The sequence below is a fragment of the Rhamphochromis longiceps genome, linkage group LG1 (assembly GCF_057381845.1).
Source record: "Rhamphochromis longiceps isolate RC_006_pf linkage group LG1, R_longiceps_female_GT1.1, whole genome shotgun sequence".
Classification (NCBI taxonomy): domain Eukaryota; kingdom Metazoa; phylum Chordata; class Actinopteri; order Cichliformes; family Cichlidae; genus Rhamphochromis; species Rhamphochromis longiceps.
In genome coordinates, this window is record NC_140557.1 from 16,129,790 (window position 1) to 16,146,184 (window position 16,395).

The 16,395-nt window shown below is 41.6% G+C and overlaps 1 protein-coding gene across 1 annotated transcript; it reads right to left on the minus strand.

Moving 5' to 3' along the window:
- Positions 1 to 1,328: 1,328 nt before the first annotated feature.
- Positions 1,329 to 16,340, minus strand: LOC146678508 (hexokinase HKDC1-like). Its single transcript, XM_085400300.1, has 21 exons — positions 16,099 to 16,340; positions 14,759 to 14,921; positions 14,472 to 14,629; positions 14,251 to 14,373; positions 14,020 to 14,115; positions 13,743 to 13,842; positions 12,878 to 13,061; positions 11,581 to 11,736; positions 11,267 to 11,500; positions 10,260 to 10,401; positions 9,999 to 10,155; positions 9,665 to 9,813; positions 9,345 to 9,464; positions 5,047 to 5,142; positions 4,805 to 4,904; positions 4,549 to 4,661; positions 4,295 to 4,458; positions 3,925 to 4,080; positions 3,727 to 3,814; positions 2,030 to 2,175; positions 1,329 to 1,886 (listed from the first exon to the last, which is right to left on the minus strand). The coding sequence occupies exons 1-21, from the start codon at positions 16,159 to 16,161 to the stop codon at positions 1,751 to 1,753; spliced, it is 2,844 nt and encodes a 947-aa protein (XP_085256426.1). The 5' UTR covers positions 16,162 to 16,340; the 3' UTR covers positions 1,329 to 1,750.
- Between the last annotated feature and the right edge of the window lie 55 nt (positions 16,341 to 16,395).

The following is a 16,395-nucleotide window of genomic DNA, read 5'->3' on the forward strand; positions in this document are numbered from 1 at the left end:
CAGGTTCACAACTGTTACACAATATAAAGTAATTCTAAGGAGTGTCTATAAATCTTTAAGTAAAAGAGAGGAACAAAATGTATTTAACTACAACTTCTTATCAGTCATACACATGTTTATCTATGAAATCAGTTATTTAAATCCCAGACATGTCTTGGGGAAATAAAAGCTTGAATGATTTTCTACCTTTAAATTCAGACAAAAATGAAGTTATTTTTACTCAAACCTGATGAAATGATGAAAAACATCTCAATTCAATTCAATTCAATTTTATTTATATAGCGCCAAATCACAACAAAAGTCGCCTCAAGGCACTGAGAAAAACCCAACAATCATATGACCCCCTATGAGCAAGCATTTTGGCGACAGTGGGAAGGAAAAACTCCCTTTTAACAGGAAGAAACCTCCGGCAGAACCAGGCTCAGGGAGGGGCGGCCATCTGCTGCGACTGGTTGGGGTGAGAGAAGGAAGACACACAATTTAGTGTGGATTAAAATCCACACTAAATTGTTCAAAAATCTCTCTTAAAAGCCAGTTAATCCAAAACACTGCAGAGAGACAGGGGGGAGAATAACAGAGTAAATTTCTCCCATATTTGCTTGATTGGCTTCCTCTAAAATCAACAACTGAAACTAAAATCCTTCTCCTTACATGCAAAGTCTTCAATAATTAGGCCCCATCACATCATTGAGACCTCATAGTATCATATTATCCATCAGAGCATTTAAGATCTTAGAGTTTCTAAAAGTAGAATAGGACGCTGAGCCTTTAGCTATCAGCTCCTTCTCCTTTAGATCCAGCTCCCAGTTTGGTTTTGGGACATGCACACTCTTTAGTTTTTAAGCTTGACACTTGTGTTTGTGCTGGATCAGGTGACCCTGAAGCGTCCTGTAGTTTTGCGATGCTTCTTCTCCACTCACCTATTTCCTCTCCACATGTGTTTATATGTTTCTGCTACCTGACAATAATTTTTGGCTTCTCTTTTCTAAAGTTTTGTTTTGTCCTTGTCTCTCTATGTTCATACTTCTCTTCTCTTACCCCTCACAGCCCACAGATTGCTGCCCCACCCCAAACATGGTTCTGACGGCAGTTTCTTCCTGTTTAAAGGATGTTCTTCCTCCCCAGTGTCACCAAGCACTTCCTCATAGGATTGTTGGGATTTTCTCATTTTGGCATGTGACCACACAGCTGTGACTGACATTTTCCCACAGCTAACTTGGTGACTGGAATGTGGAGGGTTTGGGTTTGAAGCATATATATTAAACCACAGTGGGTTGTCTTATGCCAGGTTTTCATTTCAGTTCAAATGACATTGTCCATTTATTGCAAACACAGATAACCGTGGATTAACACAGAAGGCTTATCAAGTTACATATATTTTATTTTATGTTATTTGTGAGCAGTAAAGATAATAGAAGAAGTTTTCTTCTATTTAACTTAACTAACATGGATTAAGTTAACTAAGCTGAAGCAAACATAGTGTCAGAGTGTTGACTGGCACACCCTTAATATAATAGTCAATTCAAACCAATTACAGTTCTTTTAAAATTTATTACAAACAGTGATTTAATCACAGGCAGCAATGCTTCCATCTTCCATCCACACAGTCTGAAACTCTCTTAGGCCAATACAGAATTTTGGTAGTGCAAAAAAACCCCAACAAAAACCCAACAAAGAAACAGCAGTGCAACTGAATGCAAAAAGTGAAAAAACATCTTCGGACATCTTTCTTTTTTCCAGGTGTGTGAAGTCAACGATCTCGCTTCTGCCTGGCTACAGCAGTAATCAGGGCAGCACCTTTCCCGCTGCCTTCCTCTGAAGGCAAGAAGGTCACGTTACACTGAGGAGCCAAAACTCTGGTAGTCTCTTGAAGGACTCCAGAAAAACTAGAAACAACAGAAAATGTTTTAACCAAGCTGTTTGAATAATTATGAAAGGTTAAAATGAAAGTACAGTATACACCTGACACACACCCAACACATCACTGCACCCAAAACAAACAAACAATATTTTTATTAAATTAACTCACTGTGGGTGTAGTTTGTAGAGTGCACCATCAACCCCTACAGTGATGTTCAGATGGTCCAGTCCTCGGTTCTCTCTGATCTTATCTACCACGGTTGCCATGCCTGCCCCACACAGCTCTGCTGCTCGGCGCGATACCGCTCCACATACCTAAGCAACAATGGAAACCTTTATCAATATTGCAACAGGTAACAGTCTCCTGGCGTCACAGTTTTCTCAGCCAGACAATGCACCACACAAATAATATGAAGAATATTACCCAACCTCAAGGTAAGGTTGAAGCAGAGAGCATATTTCTTTGAACTACTTCCCAAACTATATCTGATGATAACCTTATTTCTGTTACTGTAAAAAAAATTAATGAAAGCTGTCCATAAGTCCAAATTTTGTGGAAATTTCAAGTTGGGTATCTCAAAATTTAGCTCAGAATTTCAAGATATTAAAGAAAATTTTGACTTATGGGCAGCATTTTTTTTTAATTAATTTATTTAAATGGCAGAAAGCTTTTACAGTAAAGGCAGATGAAGAATCTTTCCAACAGCACAACTGATTGTTTGTTAATTTAAACTTATTTTAATCTGGATATCTGGACTGCTTTTAACCATCAGTTATGGTTAGCAAGACTGTTTATGTTCATTCATTTCAACCAGGTATCCATACACTTAGGAAACAGTTTCCAGACTTTTATTCAAACATTTTAACTGTTAGTCAGAAAAATTATTATTCCCCAACTGGCTGCAAGAGAATTTTCAGACAAACATGAAAAATTAGAGGCTATCATGCCTGTATGCTAGCAACTGAAGAAATCACAAGCAGGTTTCTGATTCTTTGCAGCCAGTTTCACTCAGCGAGAGCCAGCAAAATGCAGAAACCACTTCCAAATAGTCGGGGAATACATACAGTACTTTCCCCTAGCAACTGGTGGCTGTATCACATCTAGTATGGCAGAAAAATCTAGAGCATTATGTACATGATGTGATGTGAGAAAAATCTGAGGGCTTCCTCTCTCCATTAATATCTGGAGGGTTGGATCGATACCAGAAATAACAATATAACAATGCTACTTTTCAAGGACAATGCTTAGTTTTAACAGTTGCTTACAAGGTTCAAAAGTCTGACAGTCACAGTCCTCCAATTCCTCGCTGAAATTAGACTTTCTGATGTCCACAAACAAAGTTGTAACCAATAACATTACTAAATATTTATTTTTAGTGTACCCAGAGTTTGTCTAGTCTTTCTGTTGTGCAAGATGGCTCACCAACATGGCTTAATAATAATGATAATAATGGATTGCATTTATATAGCGCTTTTCTAGGCACCCAAAGCGCTTTACCACTATTCATTCACTCTCACATTCACACACTGGTGGAGGCAAGTTAATGGAGAAGACACAGAAAATTTCAGGTGCGTCTTTCTTTAAGATACCAACAGGCTAAATAAAAGTTGAGAGCCGTCTTTGGCCTCAGTGTTCCACTTTGCAAAAACCCTGTAAAACAGCCAAGGTTATTACAAATTACACCTGTGCATTGTTTGCACTAGATCAAAATATCTGCTGGAAGTAAGCGACGTGGTCCGGGTCAAAACACATACACAATGGCTTAATTGTTAAAATTTTTATACCTTGTAAAAGAGGAAAACATTGAATTTGTGATGCAGTCTGTAGGAGGTTACTGTGTGGCATGTTGCTTTTCTATCTTGTACCTCTTTGACAATGATGCTGTCATCGCAGGTACTGTTGAGCCCCAGGTGCTGGAGAATAGATCTGACTTGCAGTAGAGCCAAACGGTCACTGGAGGGAGACAACACAGTTACACAGCAGAAAATGCAATATTCATGTTAAATTATGAATACTTTAAATCTATCAAAAAATAGCACAAACATAGGCATCATTTGTCCTACCTCTCTATTTGTGACAGATATTTAGTTTGGAATATTCCAGGTGTTTTTAAGGTTTCCGTGACGCGTCCTCTGAACAGCAAACCTCCTCTTGTTAGATCCAGTAATACCTCTCGGACAATTTCACCTAAATACATCCCACTGGTGAGCTTTTCAAACCTATAAACACGAACATAAACTTGTAAAAATGTTGTGTGACCATCTCAACTTGCTACAAGTTACTGAATAAATCTCAAAAACATCAACTAACTACTACACGAGACACATATGTGTCACAGTATGTTTAAAAAAATCAGTCATAAAACATCAAATTTTATGTGTGTGCCTCAAGTAGGCGTCATCATACATACACAGTAAGGTGAGTGTAGCTAACCTTTGTTTTCCAGAGTTTACTGAGTTGTGGTCCACCTCAGCATCAAAAGGTGTGATGATGTCATCCAAGGATCCATCATCACCCAGACCCCCCCACTCCGTGTTTATACACATCTTTGATGTCTCAGAAGTCTCCGCCTTCTTATCTCCTTTTGACCCATCATCCTGATGAGAGAGGGAAACACACACACACATAAAGTGTTTAATTATGTTTTAACAATATGTTTTTAGCTCCCAACAAGCAAGTCCTTCCACCTTGTCCTCCACTGCTTCAGGTGTCTCCTCGTCTCCTTCTGTTTTCTGTTTCTTTTGTCTAATCTTCTCAATGTTCTTGAGTTCCTCCATGTAACAAGCATTTGACCCAGTTCCTGTAAAACAGACTCATATAGCTTATTTCCTTATTACGTCAAATATTATAATACTGTTCTTTGCATTTAAAATTCTTAAATGAACCATCATAACTATAAGCTTATTCTTAACTTAGCATTTCTTCACCCTTGAGGCCACATACCTGCAATCAGTCCAACTTCACACTGAGGGTCTTCATAGGCACAGCTCATCATTGTCCCAACTGTGTCATTGACCACTGCTACTATGTCCAAGTCATACTCCTGTGTGCGCACACCCACAAATGCATTGTAATGTTCCTGTTAGCCTAGACGTGTACCAATCTGATGTAATGTTTCTTCCCCTCATCTGTTTAAAACCTGGCCATCATTTTAAATCTTTACTCTGTTGTTTTTATTGACTCACGTTACGTCTTTTGATGGCCTCCCGTAGCAAGTTAACAACATCATGTCCTTCGCAGTCTGTGGCCTTGAAGCCTTTGGTCCAGCTAACCAGGATACCCTACAGAACATCCAAAGGTTGAAAAAGATTACAAACTGCTACAGAAATAATAATGCTACTGCTTTAGGAGTCTGTTTACATTTTTATTTAACAGAACAGTTCTGTAAATATAACATTCTGAGAACGTCGAATGATCAAGTGCCAAAAAGGCTAGTTCCACTTGAGGCTAGTCAGTGCCCATAGATTCATATTTTAAAATGCCCAACATCAGAGCAATAAGACAGTTGCACTGAGAGGTGATTTAAAACAAAAAACAACTTGTCTATCTGTGTGCTCGAGTTTTGGATGTTGTCGCTTTAATTAACAGACGACTGAGTGTCTGTTATTTCAATGGCCTCACCTGTGCTGATTCACTGAATTGTACCTCTCATCTGTGTTTGTAAGTGTTCATCTCTTTTGGAGCATTTCTCATGGAACTATAGCCAGTGAGTACAATTTATTTGTAAAGCACATTTAAATACAGCTATATATGTATGTGTGTAATTACATTGAAATACTCAAAGGTGGACATATGGACCATAAACAATAAGCAATAAACATAATGACAACAACAACCAGATGATCCTACAAATGTGGCACAGCGACTACAAAGGCTTTTTGTTTGAGCCGTGACCTTGGGACATGTTAAGGATCTTTGCCTATAGATCTAAGAGAGCTGAATGTAACTGAATGAGTTGATGATGATGTCTGTGATGCCCCCCATCATCCATCTTACACGTGGCTTCCTGTGTGGTATGAGCTTGAACAACAAGTTTGTGCTTCAGTTTTCTATCAGTCTCTCAGTTAGTCTGTCAGTGTTTTGTCTTTATGTGTCCCTATACAGTTCACAGATGCAACCAAGCTATCTAGTGTTAACTGATAACAGGCCACCCTCTCATCCAAATATAATAACTTCTGGCTCCAAAAAACTAACAAGTTGGTGGCTAAAATGTTGAGGCTTCAAAATGCAGACTTTAGAAACCAGTGAGTGATGTCAGGTTTGCTACATCAATCTACAATCTGTGGCCTTTAACCTTTATGAGAGCAGCACTTTGAGGAAATCAGATACCAAATAATATACTCCACAGGACTTTGAACAACATCCAGCCTGGAAGGGAAACAACCGTGTGAACCAGTGTAATTTTAAGACAGTGTAAAGCTACAGTTTTCTTCTAATGAGCGGGTGTCACGATCCTGGGTCTTATGACCCAGTGTTTTGAGTTTTAGTTCTTTTGATGTTTATAGTGTATGTTTAAGCTTATTAAGTTTCCTATGTGCATTTGCTTATTAGTTCCCCCTTGTGTTTTCAACCCCTGTGAAGTCTCTCTTGCCCTCCGTGTGTTTCATGTCTGTGTGTCTTATGTTGTCAGGTCTGCGTCTCATTATATTTCCTGTTTTATTTTGAAGGGGTCCTGTGTTCCTATGTTCAATGTTTTTAGTGTTACTCTCTCCTTGTGTCAGCTGTTTCTCCATGTGTTCCCACTTCCCTCATTATCCGCCTGTGTGTATTTAGTCCGTGTGCTTTCAGTCATTCTTTGTCAGGTCGTCTGCTCATCCATGTCACTACTTCAGGAATCTATGTCAGTTCACCATGTTTAAGGTTTTTTCATGTTTAGTTTTAGTTCACCCAGTTTAGGTTATTGTTTAGTTTCACCAATGCCCTTTTGTTTGTACCCTTTTTGCTAGCCTCAATAAACGGTTTGATTTTTGTTAAATCCACGCCACGTTCAGTTTTTGGAGTCTGCGTTTTGGGTCCTTTTGTCAACACATACAGTCTGCCCTCGCCAGACTGTGACAGCGGGTCTAAATATTGTTACTTTTATCAGCACTATATGATGTTTCTAATTATTTAGAACAGGTTCAAGGTGGTTTGGTTGTCTAATAAGAATTATTTCCATCCATCGGTCAGTTTTCTTAACAGCTTATCCAACTGTATCTGAGGGCTGAAGCCTGTCCCAGCAGGGACACGGTGTGTTAAACCAGGTCAAACTCGGACAGGTTGCCAGTCCCTCACAGGGCATACTATTTCTTTTTTTTCCTTTTTTTTTGCCTGTCCCATTTGGTTCTTTAGCCGTCAGAATTGTTGTCTGAAGACCAACAAGGATACCCAATGGATTTATTTTGCCAAATCGATCATCGTGGCATTGCCGTATTGGTCTATTTGATCGACCTTTGTTTTTATTATTTATTTTATTTTATTTTCAGTTGTTACAGACGGGACAGACATGAGTGAGGGATAGGAAAGGGAGAAAGAAAGAGGAAGGAAAAGAAAAACAGAAGGGGAGAGGGACAGTGAGAAGTGGGGGGGGAATCTCCTGGATCACCTGTTGAGAGAAAAAGAATAGAAAACAAGCAAAAAAAACCAAAGCAACATACTAAACACAACACCATCACATTAATCTAGCTAAGTGTAAACAGCAGTAAGTACTAAATATTCAATGTTGTTGTGCAGCACGCAGGACAGACGGCGCACAATGTGCTTTGAAGTAGCAGCCGAGAAAGGTTTAATTTAAGTCTACGAACAGTGAACATCCGTGTGCACACCTGTGTGGATCAGCGCGCTTGTATTCAAATGGTTTCCACATGTAATGGTCTGCAAGAGGATGTAGAGAGCCATAGCCCCGTCCCCCAGGGCATGAAGCAGGCATGGAGGCATGCCTGCTTCATGGAGGAGGAGGAGGCCTGACCGAGCAACAGGCGCCAGGTAGCCACCGGGAGTGAGCTGGTACATACCTCAGCGCCCAGTCCCGGACACCAAGAACCACCAATGCACCGACCCCTGAGGGCATCAGTCACCGGCAGGGAGTGTGGTGAGGGGAGATAGGCCCTGGAGGGCCTGGGAGTTCCCAGAGAGGTGGAGTCTAAACTGACATATAGACACAGACAAACAGGCACACACAGACACAAACATGCATTCCCACCCTCATGCACACATATACAAACACTCAGCACTCACCCAACGTAAGGATTGACATAAATGGACATGTACACACAATCACACTCCCCAAACATACTCTATACCCCGGGTCCAGGTACCCTCGCCCCCAGAGGGGGAAACAGAACCCAGACCCAAGAGATGTTACCCTTCCCCCCGGGGTGGAGGCAAGCAGACCGTCCCAGGCTCCGCAGCAGCAGGGAGGCCAATCGGACAGCCAACATCTCCTCCCAGCCCCCCCGCCGGCTAGCAGAGAACGGGGGTGTGTGAAGACCCCATACCTCCCTCCTCCCGCTCATGTGTAGTGTTGCTGCGTGTTGTTCTAAAGTGCATTTAAAACAAGGGAGAGCATGGTGCTGCTGCCAGAGAGCAGCAGGTGTTAGCACGGCCCCTCCCGAGAACCCTCAATGTCTACATGGATTTAAAATTGAGAGGTGGGCACCGGCGCCAGAGGTAGGTTTGAGTACACAGACCGTCCACTGTACGCCGTTAACGTGCCCACCCTCAAGGCCCTATATATATGTGTGTGTTATGAGAGTGTAAGTAATGTGGATGTCTAAGTTGTGAGATAAAATTGAGGCACAGGTGGCCAGAAGGGGACAGAGGGGAGGGGGGGGGGGATGTCTCCCTTGCACCCTGGTGACACACCCGCACCCCAAGGCCCTACCTGTGTGGGTGAGTGTGGTGGAGCGGGAAGAGGGAGGTAGCCGGGGATGGGGAGGAAAAGGAGGGAGGGGAGGATGCCCCTCCCTAGGGCCAGCTCCCCCGCTGACCCCAGTAGGCACCCCTGTCCTCTGGTACCCACCAAGGCAAGGGAGCCCAGGTCCAGGTCATCTCCCAGACTACACAAGACAACAGACACCCAGGTTAAGTTTATTCTCCACCTCTCCTATGTCTCTCCCCCACCTGCAGAGTGGACTCCTGCAAGGATGGAACAACCTCCCCGCCAGTTGAAGAGCCCCCCAGTTAGGCCGATGCACAAGAGGCCCCCTGCGCCAGGGCTGAGCCCCCGTGCACCCACCCGCCCACAACCTCGGTGACACACCGACGAGGACCGAAGCCCCCAAGGCCCAGCCAGAGCCCCAGCACGGAGGCGAAGCACCCCCGAACCCCAAACCCCCACGCCTGCCCCCGATCCACTCAGGGGCAGCCAGGCCACCAGGCCAGGGCATACTATTTCTAATTTAACCACTTTGATACAAAGTCTAGCTTATTGTGTTTTACTGCTTCACTGTAAAATAAGGTGCAGCCAGGTTTTCTGTGGCTGCAACAAACGATTTTGACGTACCGTGTCAATGGCCGTCTGCTCACAGGGGAAAGAGAAGGTGAAGCCTGCTGGAAGATGTGCTTTCTTCATCCCCATGTAGTCCAGGAAGTCACTCACGTATTGCGCTAAATGATCAAACAGCTGGAGACAAACAGAGAGAGAAAAAAACAAACAAACTGTGTGTTAGATTTTCAGTACTGTTTTAGAAGAATTCAACCCTACCTCGTTTAGACAACACTGTCAGCAGTGTACAACTTCTTATAATTAATTTAATTACTTAATGACTAAACCCAGTTTGATGCTTTCTGTCAGGGTGCTGACGGTATATGCATGTTTCTCACCTCTTCTCCTGTTCCCTGCATTATCTCCAGCGGTACAGTGTAGATTTTATGGTAAAGCCGTGTGTTGTTTTGAAGGCCTTTCTTGAATTTGACCAGCATAGCTCTGAAGTTGGTTCCTCCCAGATCCAAAGCAAGATATTTTCCACGCTCTGGTTAAAAAAATAATAATTATGATCTTTGTTTATATTTTAAAAATACAAACTTCCTAAAAAAGTTTTTAACAAAGCAGTTACATCTTTGCGAAAGCTAGAGGTGACGCTGAATGTATTGATTGTGTAGCTGCTGTTTGGGTTTGATTAAGAGGCCTGTAAGAACGTCAGCGTTTGTCTCTGACCTGTGCCATCAGGTGTATGGTAAACGTAAGAGGGCAGCATCTTAACTGCTGAGGGGCCTTTGTTCTTTAGCCCTGCCTCCAGCCCTGCTCTCATCGTGGCCTTGACCAACTGGAGCTGCTCTTGACTCAGTTTGAAGGGAGCCAGTGTCTCATCCACCTGGAAAACCAGAGATACTGTTTATCAGATATTTAAGCCCTTCTTTTTTATTTCACCTGTGAAGAATCACACAAACACAGACATACAACTTGCAGCGCTCTAACCTGTCTCTTCCGTGATGCCAAGCGTTGGGCAACTGCTGTTACCAGGGCAGCCCCTTTGCTGCTGCCGCTGTCCGAGAGGACGAATCTAACCTGGCACTCAGGAAGCAACCGGCGCACCACCTTATGGAGACGTTTAGCATACCTGGAATAGAAGTGACAGAAACACAAAACATTCGATATTTCATCAGGCTATTTTAGATGTTTGTTAAGAAGTATTTATATTAGTGATCTGCAGCTCATCAAGTAAGAGAGGACATGATGCTGTTATGTCCAAACTCTTCATCAAGGCCCTGTTTGTTGTGTTGGGTTCGCTGACTTTATCAGAGGTGATCAGGGCATCACTATCATACACATCATCCACTGGATTCCAAAGTTCAGTTTTTCAAGCCTTGTCGGGATTTTCTTCACTCACTGAAAGTGATGATTGGGATGCTGAGATGCTAAAACCATGACTGAGACCTCAGGTCGAAGAGCAAAGAAGCCACGGCAGGTTTTCCATAGGCTTCTATACAGGCTTCTTTTTATCCACTGCTGGCCATCAGAGAGATTAAGGCAATTCCACAGAGCCAGAATAGTCCATCTTTTATTTACAGCCTATAGTTGAGGTCAAATTGTGCACATGAGGATTCTCATTGTGTATGAGTGGTGAGTGCAGTGCTGAGCTGTGGTACTGTGTGGTTGATGTTAGGTTAAACTCACGTGTGACAAATTTACCCCAATCATTTAACAGCTTATGTCTTTGGTCATTTATTTAATCCATTGCTTAACTCTAGTTTCTACTCAAGGCTCTTTGTGAGTGAAGTTTAATTGATTTTGCTTCAAACTTTTATTTATTTTGGATTTTTTTTAAAAATATCAGAAACTTTTTACAGCAGCCATTAGTCATAGTTAGAAAGGAAGAGGACTGTTGAGAGTACTGGCTCTTTTTGTGTTATATCAGTTACATATTTATTAATCTCAGTAGTTGTAAACTAATATGGGTTTGAGTGATTTCCACACTGACTTACTGCGGATGTGTCTTGTACACAGTTCCGTCCACTCCCACAGTGATCCTCAATGCCCTCAAATGCCGGTTTTGCTTGATTCGGGTTAAGATGGCAGCCAGCCCCGCGGCCACCAGATTGGAGGACCTGAAGGACACGATGGTGCTGACGTGTTGAACAGCAACGCAGTCATCTTGTGATGGGTTCAAACCGAGCTCCACGAGAATATCTCTGGTGTTCTTCAGACCATTTTTGTACCTGAGACAAATGAATATTTATGGCATTCATGCTGTTTTTGGACAGACGCCAGGTGTCCAAGAGAGATAAAGACAGCTTACTCCTCCATGGCTGCCACGTGTGCTGTGGTTATCTTCCCTTTGGTCCTCAGGGCATCAGGCACGAGTCCATCAAACAGCTGTCCCAGTTTAGCCATCTTTAACACAACCAGCCTCACTAGCTCACCCAGATACATCCCACTGACCATCTTCTCAAAGCTACAATAGACCAGAAAAGGGTAAAAGGTTTATACAGAGTTCTACAGTACTGAGCAAACATCTTAAGCCACTCATTTCTGAAAGCTCTTCAGAGTTTTTCTTTAGATATTCGTTGCTTTTTCACTTTTTAGTCCCGTCCTTGTATCAGACACTTTTTCAATTAATGTTTTTTTTTTCAGTTTGATAAGCCAACAATGGACATTTGTTCAAGCATTAAAAAGACACCTAACTGAAGGGATGAAACGGCGCTTTTAAATTGAGCCGTTTGTTAGCCTGTCACAAAAAACTATTTCCCATTTCATTAGTTGAATCTATGAAAAATCCCCAAAATGCCACAGGTTGACAAGCATAAAATGGTAATATTGAACCAAGAAGCTGAGACCCAAACAGCTAGAACTGAAAAGCTGGCATTTCTCAGCACGATGTGCAGTGTGTCCTTAAGAAAACTGGAAACTGGACAAGTGGAGGACAAAAAAAAAAAAGCATGAATGCTAAATCGACATCAGAAGAACATTATCCAAAAGTCACGTATGGCAAAATACACAAAAACTGGACTGAAAATTAGTATCAACAGGATTTATGGAGTGAGTAATCCAAATTTGAAAGTTCTGGTTTAATTGTGAAGCTGGATGGAGATGATCAGAAGAAAGGTACAACAGTGTGTGTCTATAGCCATCTGTAAAATATGGTGGTGCCTGTCATTGCTTGGGATTGCATTTCAGCAGGCTGCGTTGAGGATTACAAATACAGAAAAATACCATCAGATCAGATTTTGACACCATGCAATAACATTAGGAAAGATTCTGATTGGCATCTGTCTGATTATCAGCATGATAATGATCCCAAACACACTCCCACTTGGAACAGTATCAGTCATGGACTGGCCTCCCCAGAACCCAGACCTTAATATCACTGAAGCAGTGTGTGATCTTCTTGGCAGAACAAAAGGCAGCCATCATCCAAAGAAAAGTCCTCCAAGAAGCCTGGAGAACTATCCCTTACTCTAAGAAATTACAAGAAAACTTCCCTAAGAAAGTTGCACCTATTTCAAATTTATCTTTGGAAGTCATAAAGAAATGAAGGACGTCTTAATGGACACACTATTTTATATCAAAAGAAAAGACAAAGCTGCTTTCCTTACATTTGTTTTCCAGGATTGATAGAGGTTGCATCAACATCCTGATCAAACTCTGTTATGTAATCACTCAGGGCCCCATCGTCCCCAAAGCCTCCCCACTCGGTGTTCACACACATCCTGCCCTCGTCTCCCTCCACCAGGTCAACATGACGCAGCTCCTCCATGTAACACGCGTTGGTGCCTGTGCCTGTAAGCACCCAAACACACAGGATACATAGACTGATTCCATTAAGATTACTACAATAAACAGGATACGTTAATGGTTCTATCTGTCTATACTTCACATCTAATTCAATATCCACACATGCACAGCAAACCACCAGAGGGAGCAAGATGACTATGGGTAAGTGTGCTTTGTCTTCTCTTGCAAAATATTGTCATTGTTTCCATGTGTTTGCACAAAAAACATAAATAAGAATTAATCTAAAAATATTTAAACGTGTTTTGCAAAAGTTAAAACACAAAGTTTGGAGTAGATTTGCAGAATCAGAGTTATTGATGCCTTTTGCATTTACAGTCAGCACTATTTCTTGTCACTAATATGCAGTTATCTTTGATTAGATAATATCTATTAGCTATGTTTAGATAATTATGCATCAATCGTAAGGGCTCCAAAGGCTCACTAGATAAAAAAGAAACCAGAATAAAACCTAATTTATAATACAGAATTTTGGTTTCAAGCTTTTTCTAGTTTTAATGCAGAACATTTGCTTTGTTTTACTGAACACTGGATAACTTTATGCTTATTTAAATGAACTACAGAAGAAGTTTAGAGTGATGGCTGCTCATGTACATGTCACACTCATACAAAACAATAGTTTCTGTAAAAGGACACAAGAGACTAGTTGAATTATGTGAATCTACTTACCAATGATGAGCCCTACATCGCAGTACTGATCATCAAAACCACAGGTCATCATTGTCGCCACAGTATCATTAACCATCGCTAACACTTCTATGTCCATTCCCTGCAGAGGGCGTTATTAAAGAGATAAACCAGGTTATACTGTTCAGTTTACATAGTGGGTATCAGATGGGTTCAACTCTTTATTTTTCCACTTCATCTTACGTTATATTTCTCATCATGTCTCAGTTTCTGCAGATAGTTTATGGGTAAATTATGGAAGCAAGCACTGGCAACCCACCCCAGTTCTGTCAATAGCCTCTCTGAGAGCCTGGACCACATCTTTCCCCTGAAGGCCTCGAGCCCGGCAGTTCTTACTCCAGCTCAACAGTAATCCCTGCAAGAGGAAAAAAGTGGTTCGAATGATTATGGGATCTAAATCTAAAAAGACAGACAGATGTCAGCACGTGGAGTATAACACACTACAGGTACAGCTCATGAAAACCGGATGTCTCGATGTAGAGAGTCATACCTTATCCAAGCGGGTCTGTTCGCAGGGGAAGGAAAAAGTGAATGCCAGAGGATGTTTCTTATCCAGACTGATGTTCTTTACGTGAAGAAAGTCCTTCAGAGATTCTGACACATGGTCAAATAACTACATACACAAAGACAATGAAGAGGGAGAAGTTCAAATCTCTTCTTCTTGCTTGTTGAATCCTCCTCAAATCTACTTTCAGATCTTTTTATTCTTACCTCTGGTGCTCTCCCATTGAACAGCTCCTTTGACATAGGGTATATCTTCTCCTCCATCTCCACTCCTCCCTTCCTGACCCCCATCCCCTCTCTCACCTTAACCTGGAGCACCTTAAACTTGGAGCCTCCAAGATCCAGTGCCAGAAACTGTCCCTTCTCTGCAAGAGTGGTTGAAAGAGAAGGAAGATCTTTAATCTCTTGCTTTTACTTCAAAACAATGGCAGTCTTCTTCTTTTTTTTAAGATCTGCCCAGCAGCCCTAATAAAAGGGACATTAACACGAGTAACCTGAGCCATCAGGAGTGGAGCGGACATGTGTCGGCAGCATTTTTACAGCTGCGGCGGCCGAACTTTCAGCTGAGAGCCCCTTCTTCATTTCAGCCTGGAAACGAGCTGAGATATCAATTAACTGGTCATCATGGAGGCGCATTGCATGCAGAAACCTGTCGACCTGAAAGAGACACAGAACACAGAGAGCAAAACAAAGTGAGATGTACCGCTGGATTTTCACTCGAACAAGAAGGGATGAAAGAGAGAAAAATGTATATTTCTCTCTCTCTCATTTGTATTTTGTGGACTTTCTTATTAGGTGTCAGACTAGTTTTGCTTCTCTCATTCAGTTACTTTTCTTTTTATATCCTCTGTTACTGTTACATGCCTCATCACAGCTTTATAATATTACATATCAAAATTCACCAGAATCAATTTGAACATCTGATCAACAGAGAAAAAGTTTAAAAAAGCAACTTTTTTCTTGTATTTCAGATATGAAGGATTTTTTTCATGTATCTGATGTCTTTTCACATATGTTTTGAATTTTGGGGTTAATAATCTGAATTTGAAACTCAGTGATGTTGTAACAGTAACTCAACATGCCAAACTGTCTCTGTAAATGAGTTAGGAAGTAGTACAAAACAAAAAAGCTGAAGATCATCAGCCACACCCCGTGTGCTGTATTCACAGCTGAACCGTCGCCGTGGAGCATGTGCTCATAGGACAACACCCTGAGGTTTTACGATATAAGTGCCAGAGTGTGAGTGTAGCGTGAGCGAGGACAGTGTGATTGTAGGAGTGTCCATACTTTGTCCCGGGTGAAAATGTGCGATCCAATGTGGACTAAGAGGAGCAGCGACACTGCCAGGGAAAGTTGTTAATGATTGTTCAGATAAAGATAAATGGTGACACAGTGACTAATGATCCCACATTTCACCTTGATCATTTATATTACTCTACTGACTTCTGCCATGTCTCGTTGACTTAATTTTAGTCACGTGCATTTCTGCAAATCCTCAAAGAAATCATCAGAGATTTGTCCTTCTTTTAATCACTTTCTCTTTCTGGATAAATCCTGATAGAACTGCCCAAGAAGTAAATCAGGAAACAACACATTAGAAGAGTAAGTTTGTCATTGGTGGCAAATATATCTCTGATGATTAATGTAGCGAGTAGAGTTGCATTTAAAATACGATTTCCAATCAAGAGCATAAATTCAGTGCATTAGCAGCTTACACTTTCATAACTGAGAAGACTTTAAATAACTGTAGAGCTTCAAACCCCCTCATTACCAGGGCTGTATTAATTATATGCACTGTTTGAAACAGACTTGTGTTTGTGTGTGTAGCACTCACCTTCTTTGTGGGGTCCTCCTGGAGTTTGGAGAAAAAGAAGGAAATGAGATGAACAGCCAACATCTTCACTGATAAGAATCACCACAAAGTCTTCCAGCTATTCTTTGATACTGTCAGCGTGCGTGACAGGTGAACACACTTCACTAAAATAAGGAAAAATGTGTTTTCCCCCCAATCCTTTCCACTCTGCTAGGTGTTATTTCTTTTTACGTTTGTGCTCTCATTGTCTCTTGCCGAGTCCACTGAGCAGATACCAGCCTCTGCACCAATTCAATGATTAACAGCAAGCACAACCTC